Source organism: Sinocyclocheilus rhinocerous, unplaced genomic scaffold, assembly GCF_001515625.1.
Source record: "Sinocyclocheilus rhinocerous isolate Xijiao unplaced genomic scaffold, SAMN03320098_v1.1 scaffold67, whole genome shotgun sequence".
Classification (NCBI taxonomy): Eukaryota; Metazoa; Chordata; class Actinopteri; order Cypriniformes; family Cyprinidae; genus Sinocyclocheilus; species Sinocyclocheilus rhinocerous.
In genome coordinates this window covers 254,160-264,866 of record NW_015664201.1, presented here as the reverse complement: position 1 = coordinate 264,866, position 10,707 = coordinate 254,160, and the positions used below count along the sequence as shown (strand labels likewise).

The 10,707-nt window shown below is 35.1% G+C and overlaps 1 protein-coding gene across 1 annotated transcript; it reads left to right on the top strand.

The window, feature by feature from the left end:
* Positions 1 to 3,198: 3,198 nt before the first annotated feature.
* Positions 3,199 to 10,066, top strand: LOC107729925 (deleted in malignant brain tumors 1 protein-like). The gene is made up of 13 exons (XM_016540662.1): positions 3,199 to 3,302; positions 3,472 to 3,665; positions 3,771 to 3,914; positions 5,917 to 6,055; positions 6,201 to 6,393; positions 6,472 to 6,613; positions 7,446 to 7,589; positions 7,668 to 7,723; positions 8,241 to 8,422; positions 8,511 to 8,911; positions 9,371 to 9,467; positions 9,558 to 9,747; positions 9,834 to 10,066. The coding sequence occupies exons 1-13, from the start codon at positions 3,261 to 3,263 to the stop codon at positions 9,977 to 9,979; spliced, it is 2,070 nt and encodes a 689-aa protein (XP_016396148.1). The 5' UTR covers positions 3,199 to 3,260; the 3' UTR covers positions 9,980 to 10,066.
* Positions 10,067 to 10,707: the final 641 nt, after the last annotated feature.

Below are 10,707 nucleotides of genomic sequence, written 5' to 3'. Positions count from 1 at the left end.
TGCTGCCATAATAATGACCCATTTCAAATGTTTACATGCTTTTCTTCTCTTTCTTCTTTTTGTTCTTAACAGCTCCCACTCGCTGTGGTGGAGCAGTTATGAAATATTGTTCTTGTATACTTTCCATAATTTGAGTAATAAATATGCATGCAAATTACAGCGTAGTGCAACAGTTGCCGAGTTACCGTACGTGTGTTCGGTGTTCGACAGTGGTCAAAAACGATTTAAACAGTGAATTTTTAATTGATTTCTTGTAAACTCGCATATGAATTCGGACAGCAATTAAATTACCCCACGACCTTGGTGTTTGTCAAAAACAGTGATGTGCCATGACCTGAAGAGCAGCTTATTCCTGACCAGCCAGTCTGTGAGAGTTAAAGCGGTTCTGACAGGACTGAGCAAAGATTCCTTCACAGAGATGAGGAAGGAATGTAACATGAAAACTGTAAAAAGTTACTAAATGGTCAATAACTGTTTTGCAAACCTGTTTTTCCCTCTTTCATTGAAAATAAAGAACTGAATCAAAAGAATTAATAAATCACAAATGACTGGCATCACTAGTTCAGTCGACCGAAATACAGGACACATAATAAAAGCAAACAAACGATTAGAAACAAATGCAGAGATTTTTTTAATTGCTTTTGGGGAGAAACAATGCAGGCAATGGACTAGTATCAACTTTCTAGTGTGCATGTGTAGAGTTCCTGTGTTTGTGCACATTATCAAATAAAGTATACTTTGAAAGGCTATGTGTTAGGCTTGATGCATACAATAAGCATTTGAATAACTTGAATAACAAAAGACATGACACTATGACATTTACCAGAAGAAAAATCCACACGAGCACATCAAAAGCCTCACCAGACCTGTTGCAATGGTTTCCTTGTTTGCTGGAAGCAAAACTAAAAGTTTACATGGTGTTGAGTGAAATGCACTTAAACATTAACAAGAACAAATGAATCACGAGAACAATCTTGCATTCGTGCAGTTAAAACGCCTGCAGCCCAGAGAAAGAAGATTTCCCTGGTGTTTGAAATAAACCATTATTATAATGCAGCAACTGCACTACAATAGCTACTGCGTTATTAAATAAAATAAACATAAAATAAAATAAACATTATTTTTTTATTTTATTACAGTATTTTATTTTCATACTTGCTAATTACAACCAGTGTCTAATTTTCCAAGTCATAAATGGAAATTGAATACATGCATTACGTCAAAAAGACTTTTTCAAAATTTCTAAAGAATTTTCCAAAATCTTGAACTATATATATATATATATACACACACACACACACACACACAATATATATATATATATATATATATATATATAAATGGATTTAAAAAGTACTTTTTCATAATAGAAATATGAGCTGCCATACTAAACTATAATATCAGTTTCTTTTTTACAAGAAAGACAGCAGTCATTTAGCCTTCTGTGATTTTTTTTTTTTTAGTGTTTTCTCCTTCAGCAACAGTAGTATATCAAATGCTGAGCAGATATGGTTACAGATCTTGACTCTTAAGCAAGGTTTTATCTTAACATCTGAATCTATTGCTCTAGAGCCTGTGGTATATTTGTGTTATCATTTATCATTTTATCTTCAGTGTTTGTGTTCCACCCTCATTCCAGTCAGTAGATTAAGTGCCAGATTACAGGGTTCAAGTATCATGTTATCTGATCCTTACATGTAACAATGAAACTACATTTGGATGAAAGTATCCACTAAATGACTACTTAATAGTAATAGTATGCGGTCACGAAAGTATAGTCTAACATCCTCATTACATACCTCAACACCTCTGCCAAACCCAAAGTAATAAATAGTATGTAGATGAGGAAACAAACGTAGCATCTGTAATGGAGAAGGACCAGAAATATCTGACACGTGGCAAGGTTTCAAAGTAAAACTCTTCCATAGGCTCTCCATTACATTTAGAGCTTGATTTGATGATATAATGCATAAACTAAATATGCATAATGGACAAGCATGTCTTTGATGATCTAAATGCATTTTCAATTAAAAACCTTCTAAACTGACGAGAGAGTATAAACTGTTTCCTATATTCCTTTGCTTTCTGTATAGTCTAGAACTAAAGTTTGCAGGCAAATGACCCTATTAAAAATGTTTTTAGGTTGACCTTGACTGGAATATTTTGACTGGATTTGCATCATTTGTTGAATCTACTTTCACATCTGTACCATTTTTTTTTCTTAAAAAGATTGAAAAGATAGAGCTTAAACTGGACTGACACTCTTATCAGTGTTTTCTGCTTGAATTTGACCAATTGGAAGACTTCAGTAGCAGCAAGTGCTGCACATTTTCTACGCCGCAAACCGTCGTCATGAACATTCAAAATCATTGAGGAAACCCACAGCACTATTATATAAAAAAATTATATGATCAGTCATATCATGGTAACGTGTTTTTTCAATATTTTAATAAGTTAACCAATTTCAATTACATGAAATTGAAATTAGCAACTGAAATAAGTATCTTTACTCAATCTTGCTGTATTAATAAAATGCACGGTCAAAATAAAAATAGGTTTAAGGTTGAAAAAGGAAACATGTTTCCTCATTGAAAAAAAAAAAGCATGCTTTTTTTTTTTTTACATGCTTTTATTCACTAGCTAAAACTAAAACTATGATAAAAAAAAAAATTGTTATTAGAGTAAAAACTTAGCTAAACTAAAATTAGAAATTGGAAAGCCTTGGAAAGTAACTCAAATAAGTTTAAGTTAAAGCACTAAAATTATAAGTGGAAATAAAACTAAAACTGAAAAAAGAGAAACATAAACAGACATATTTAAAAAGAGCAAAAATGCACAAAAAAACCTGTAAATATAAAAGCTAAAAATTTGGAATGAAAACTATAATAGTATAAATATGAAGGTATATAAATAATACTAAAATACCAGCACTGTATGAGATCAAAACGAGATATTGAACAGAATTTTTAGATGTACAGAGATGCTATGGAATTGCAAAAGTGCATGCCAATCATTCTTGGAGTAGGAGTGGATGGGGACAAACTTTAATATTTTCTTTCCTGGAAGATTTTATTGTAAATGTGATTCTTTTTTTTTTTTTTTTTTTAGATGACTTCCTCCATCAGGTCTTTAAAAGGGAACGTGCTGTGATCATTGGTCAGATCTCATTCATGAGCATCATCATGTCTGTCTCTGCTCTGCTCTCAGCTCTGCTGCTGCTGGCATCCACAGCCTCAGCCTCACACTTCTATGGAGGATCAATGACGTTCAACCCGATAAAGAATCCTGATGGTTCCTATAGGGTGAGACCTGTATTATATTTCTTCAGTCATGGGTACTTTTTATGAGGATTTTTATTAAAACTAACTAAAATTATACAGTACATACACTACAGGTCAAAAGTTTGGAATAATCAGACAGTAGCTATGCCAACTTAATTTTGAGAAATTACTTAGATCTGTATTTTTTCAGGTGGATATCCGCTTCAAGGAGGCCTATCATAGCTGTTATGCAACTGACTCCTGGACGTGCAGGTCTGGAAATTGTGGCAATAGAACCTCTTTTGTGGGTGGTCGTGTGGACAGCAGTCCCAATGGTGGTAGCTGGTGCCAGACTGAGGCAGTGATGAAAAGAACCGTCTCCAACAACAGCCCATTTCAGCTGCAGTAAGCAAAATGAGAGGAATTCGATTAATCTAATTAACCATAATATAATAGCACTGTAGATAATCTAAAATTTGTTTATTATAAATGAAATGCATGTGTCAACAGACAAAGTAGTTGCTGCTGGATCGCTACCTCATATAACATATATGGTGGAAACTGGGGACTTGTCACACATATTGACCTCGGAGAAAGATCTGACACCTCTAAACCCAACAGATCTCCAGTCGCCACCACACTTCCCATTGTAAGGTAAAATCAGTTTGTCTTCATCAAAAGATTTTTGTCTGCACTAAAACTTCTCTTTTTCCGTCTGCTTCTTAAAGTAATGTACAACCGCCATTCATTTGATTTAAAAAAATTTGAATCTAAACCTAAAAATCTATTTCATGTCCAATTTGTACTTTTAGGGATTAAAAAGAAATTTAAGACCATTTAAAGGAAATTTACATCCAAAATTCTGATCTCCCATTAATAGACAGAATGGTAGAATGTTCAGTATTCATAATGTAACTAACATATTACAATGATGTTAGTGTAATACTTTAAAAAATGTTTTATTTGTATATTACATATTTTATATATTTTCATAAATTATAATTTGTTTCCATTTCCATTATTATTATTATTATTATTATTAGTAGTAGTATTAGTAGTATTAGTATAGCAAAAAAGGTTTTTGCTTTTCTTTTATTCTTTCTTTCTTTCCTATTTATTTATCTTATTTTTTTATTCAAGATATATAAATCTATTTTCATTTACCTTACCATTTTTATTGATTATAATCGAGTAAAAGTCACTCTAGGACCAGCTAGTGTAAAGTAATTGCAAAGACATTTTACAAAAGTGTAAAAGTCAGTTCTGAGAATAGGTCTAGCATTTGAATTGGTATTTTGTTATGTGACGCAATAGCATTTACACTTTTTAAAATGTATCTTGATTGTCTAAGTCAGGGGTCTTCAACTAAAATTGCTTGAGGTCCAGTAATGAACCCTCCTCACCAGCCGAGGTCCAGGCAATTATATCCCTAAAAACATGAATTGATGGTTTTTGCCAGACCAGGTATCAGTATCAAAGTATCAGCAGGATATTTAATTTAATAATAACTTATGCATTTAGCAGACGCTTTTATCCAAAGCAACTTACAGTGCATTCAGGCTATACACTTTGTTTTTTTTTAACCAGTATGTGTGTTCCTTGGGAATCAAACCCACAACCTTTTGTACTGCTAACACAATGCTCTACCACTGAGCCACAGGAACATTTAACTAATTAAATTAAATTAAATTAAATTATTTAAGCTCATCGTTAAGACTTTTTAAGACCTTTTCTTAAGATCTACACAAATTATTTTTTTTTAAAGAAAAAAGTATCAATTAATCAACTTTTAAAGAAAATGTAGTCAAAAGTATAAATTATTATATGAATAAAAAAAAACAGCTATTATCAATCAATTATTATATGAATCAAATAACATATAAATATATGTTACTGTCTTAATTGTTTAAATTTGTATAATGCATTATCTTCTTGTCGATCCACCAGTGCACATTTACAACTCTGTGTGTTTGCTGCATAAAAACATGGGTTGATTTTCACAATGGTCTGAACAAAAACAGCAGACAGGCTTATTGAAAAAGCTAATTCATTCTCTGCCAGTAGGTGGCGCTATTGGAACGGCAGAAATATAGCCGTTTCCCCGGTAACAGCTGTACACAAAACAGCGCAGCAGCTAACAAATGTGCGGCACTCATATTTATTCAATAAAATCGTCGATTAAAAAAGTTTAATCGTCACATTAAGCTATATTGCTATTCTTGTCTTTCCGTCCCCACATTTAAGACCTCCTGAAATCATAATTAAGACTTGTACCATTTAAGACTTTTTATGACCTTATATTTGATACAACAAAATGTAAGACTTTTTAAGGACCCGTCAACTTTCCTAATTTTTGAGAATGCCATTGTTTTTCACTCACTGAAAGTTTCATCTCTCTTCACTGCACGTCTGACTGTAGCAACAGTTAACCGTATTAGCAACCTGTGGTGCCGTAGGACCCAAACGGCTCTACTGAGCTGACCTTGATGTGCTTGATATAAATTTGATTTTGTTAGAAAATAGCGTTTGGCATTTATTTATTTAATTATGTCAGAAGGCTTTGCGGTCCAGATGGATGCATCTTTCAGTCTAAGTACTTCTTGGAGCCTGTTTACCTATACACATTTCAAGATGACTGTTTTTGGATTGTTTCTAGAGTTCCTCAGAACTGCGCCAGGAACTACAATCTTTTGTCCTGTGATCCAGATAAAGACAAGGTCAGGTGTAGATATGGAATTTTATCTGCAAACGAGTGTGGAATGTGCAACCAACCTGCAGGATTCACTTTGGACCAGGTGAGGAATAATGTATAACCATGTATGTTGCCATGGACAGCAGTGAAATATACAGTTAACTGTTTCCTTTCATTCTTCGACATGTTCTTGGCTGACTTGGTTGCTAATAATTAGTTAATTTAGTTAATTTCTTTCTTCTTTCCAGAACACCTGTACTCTGTCAAACGCTGTCAATGCTGCACGTGGTTTTTATGCATTTGAGCTGGTCATGGAGGACTATCCCACCCAGAACATAACTCTAACCTACACTGCCATGGCCCCGGCGGCCAGATCCCGCTTCTTTAATGCATCCTCCAATCCACCATTGAGCAAAATACCTCTCCAATTTGCTGTAGAAGGTACCGTTCACTGCTGAAATCATTTTTTTAATTGTGTTGTTCTGTATAACAACCATTATTATTATGTTTATGTTTTAGTGGAGGCTCCTGCACCATCTTGCATCGTGGGTGAATATCTACCTCGTTTCCTCCACCCAACACCTCATCAGGGAGAACATCTACAGGCTCGTGTCAATCAAGAGCTAGAGATCAGAGTAAAGGCTACTGCAACCTTCTCAAGGTATGATGGAAATGTCTGATAACAGTTTTACTGTTATACAGTAAACAGTTTTCTCTGGACCAGGGGTGCCCAATCCTGCTCCTGGATGGCCAACGTCCTGTAGAGTTTAGCTCCAACCAGCTCCAACACATTTCTAAATTTCTAGTGAGAGTGAAGACCTTGATTTGCCAGTTCCAGGTATGTTTAATTAAGGTTAGAGCCAAAATACTCCAGGAACAGGTTTGGACACTCCTGGACTAGGCGAGACTAGATCTTCAAACTACTTTCTGAGCTCAACCTACATCCTCAACTTTAACAGTTCACACTTCCTTCTGAGATCAACTAGACTGAACTAGTTCTTCAACATAACTTTCCTCAGAGCACAAACTGGATTAATCTAGATCAGGAATGTTCAATCCTGCTCCTGGAGAGCCAACGTCCTGTAGAGTTTAGCTTTAACCAGTTCCAACACACTTGCCTGGAAGTTTAATTAAGTTTGGAGGTAAACTCTGCCAGGCAGTAACCCTCCAGAAACATGTTCGTACAATTTTACAACAAAGATTGGGTGAACAATTTCCAGGCTAAAAGCTCTCCAAAACCCGCCCACTTCAAGAAAAACCCGTCCAAAACATTCTCTGCCAAAAGAATGTAATAGAATTATATTGTCATGTTGACCAAGGTTGAAAGGGACCATTTTTATTGTGGGCAGTGGGAGGCCTTGGAGTCAAAAAGGCTGAAAACCGCTGATCTAGATCTTCACTATAACTGGTTAATTTTAGTTCAATTTCTAAACCAATATATGTGCATCTTATTGGATGTTTTATTTATTTTTTATTTTATTTATTTTTTTCAGGATCACTGATGTGGTCTTTAGTGGACCTCTGAACAGCACAAAGGAGACCACCACCACTGGGGAGTATGTGATCAACTGGACACCAACGTCAGATAATTTTGGCCAACATTTTCCAATTTGCTTCATTGCAGAGGGCCTAAATGGGTATGATTACACAGCGAGATTAATTCAATAAAAACGTGCCACATCAAATGAAGCTGATTAATCTTCTTAATATTTTAGGTCTAGGAACTATCAATCTGAGATGAGGTGTGTAATTGTTGTGGTGGAGGCTGCAGGTAATTTACAGTGTTTATTGAAATTCGTCTTACTCTTAGATTTGATGGTTTACTTCCAACCCAGGATCATTGTAAATATTTGACTCTGCCTAAATTTCTGCAAAACCTTTTTCATTGTAGTTGTGGGTTTATTGAACAGCACAGTGTCATGAATAAAACGTACCTGACCATAAACCTAGCCGATAGTGTTAACAAAAGCAAACGTGAGATGAGAACACATTTGCTAAAGCACCCATGCTATTTGAGATTGCGTCTACAAGTCTTTTGGCTCTTTTTTTATGGAGTGTTGTGACTCATGTTTCACTGGACTTGTATCAGAGAGCTTTGCAACACAAATGCATCAGTTTCACATGCAGTGAAATGTATGTATATTCATGTATATGTTTGCAAAAGTCGGCAGCGTAAGGTATTTCCAATGAGCCTGGGTTGTTTAACTCTTTAATAGTCCTGTAGTGTCCTTGAAGTAAATGGATGTTTATACAACTGCATTCTTACAATTGTTCTGTATTTGTTCAAGGTCCAAGAGCACACGTGACCTGCACTAAGGACAAAATGTCAGTGTCAATAGAAAGAGCCACTATTTCGGGTATTCATGGAGATCACTTGCGGCTGAACAACAATGCTTCCTGTGCAGTTTCTTCCAACAACACGCATGTGTTTACAACTTTCTCTCTAAACGGATGCGGTACTCAGATTGAAGTAAGGAGTTCAATCAGTTTTAATAGATATAAATAACAATAAAAGCTTTCACTGCATCTAAACTGCTTTTATATTTGTTTTTCTGTAGGAGACTGATGAACATCTCCTCTTCAAGAACACAATTGTTACCTTCGATAATCCAAAACACATCATAACCAGGAAAAACGTATTTGAAATTGAAGTTATGTGCAAGTACCAGAAAAAGAGCAGCATCACCACGAAGTTTGATGCTCACAGGCCTGCGGTCAACTTCACCGAGAGAGGCTTCGGCTCATTCAGCTATCAGTTTGAGTTTTATCAGTCTAGTACCTTCAGTAACATAAGAAATCCCAGCAGCTACCCACTGGATTACAACGTTGGAGACATGATCTTCATGGAGATCGCACCTGTCAATGTCGTCCAAAACACTGAGGTCTTCGTTGAGTCCTGTGTAGCTACACCCTATGATAATCCCAATTATCCCATCTCTTATCCCATCATCACAAATGGGTAAGAATCCAAAATCACTCAAATCAATAAAGCCATATGTTTTACACAATGACATTTCAATTTAAATAAGTCAGGTTTATGTGTGGCACAGAAACACAGAGTTTGATTGTCATATTCCAAATTAAGTCAGTATCATTTCTTGCAAAGTTACAATTGAACAACAGAGATTTTAGACATCGAGTGTTGTGCAAAATCTGATTAATCTCGGATTAACCTCATTAACCTTAATGGGAAAATAAGAAAGTGAGCTAAAGTAAAATGTTAATTTTTAAAAATATTTTATTTCAGTTAACAATTATATACAGTATATACACACACACACACATTTTATTTCAAGTAACAAAAATAATTATTTTAGTTTTTAGTTGATGAAGTCTGGAAATCACCACATTATCATGCTTTGACAGAACTGTCATTTTCCAACAAATTAATCCAATCCATTTTGTCAATTTATGTCAGATGCGGGGTTGATGACACTGTTAAAATCTACACAAGTCACCAGCCCAATGTCAAGTTCAGAATGGAGGCCTTCAAGTTTATTGGACAATATGACCAGGTAAGGATGGACCAAAAAAAAAAAAAAGCATGCCTCATTTTACTGGAACAGAGAATGTGTTTTTTGAATCGTCCCTCTTTCTCTCTCTAGGTGTTTATCACCTGCTCCATTATGATATGTCAAGCCAACAATCCCAACACACGTTGTGCTCAGGGCTGCACCAATGGCACACGGGTCGCACCATCCTCACACGTTCACAAAAGAGAAGCTGCCATCCAGACTAAAAGCCACTTCATCTCCCAGGGACCCCTGCGGCTGAGGAGGAGTGCATCATTTACTGGTACGTCCTAACTTGGTCGTTTGTGCAGATGCAGGTGCAATTAAAAGATGAGGTTTTAAATGCTAATGTCCCTTATTCATTTCCAGATGCCATCAGCCCAAGCTTGAACCTGAACCTTGTTTTCATGGCCGGATGTGTCATAGCAGTAGTTGCCATGGTGTGTGGAATGATGGTCTACAAATCCAGGGGATCAAAGGTCAACTACCAACTTCTGAAATCAGATGAGATTTGATCGGATCAGTTCGAACTACAATCAAATGATGGCAAACAGCTAATTAACATATTTTGGTGGGATGTATTTCTACGGTTTCTGCAAAAAATATTTTTATTGGTTTGGTAACAAAAACATCTGTTATGTCTTGTCTGCATGAATAATTGTCTCTTTGGGAACTGCTTGTGGTGTTTACATGTATTCTAACATTAAATTGAAAAACTGAAAATATATTAAATGTACTGAATAAAAATAGAGAAATAAATATGCTATTAATAGTTCAAATAAATGAATTAGCCAATTTTTTTTTGGGAACTGCTTGCGGTGTTTACATGTATTCCACACATATATATATATATGTGGAAAATTTACGTACGTTAAACGTACTTAATAAAAACAGAGAAATACATGTTATTAATATCTAACATAAATAAATTAGCCAAATTTGTTTAAATGAAGGGTTGCAAAAATGAGCAAATCCTTGATTAAATTCAACATACGTGTAATATTCTAGTACTTATTATGTCCTCCATAACTTTAAATATACTGCTCTGACCCTTCTTGAGGGTGTTAAGGATAAGGTTGTAAAGTAAAGTGTTAAGATTGGGTGAAATACTTGTCCACAGAAGATTTTTACCATAGGAGAATGTACAGTTGCAATCAAAATTACGCAACCCCTTGACCTGCAAGACATTTTGTTGCAGAGAACAACATTTTTTAAAAACAATGCAACAAAGGTATCAGTGAAC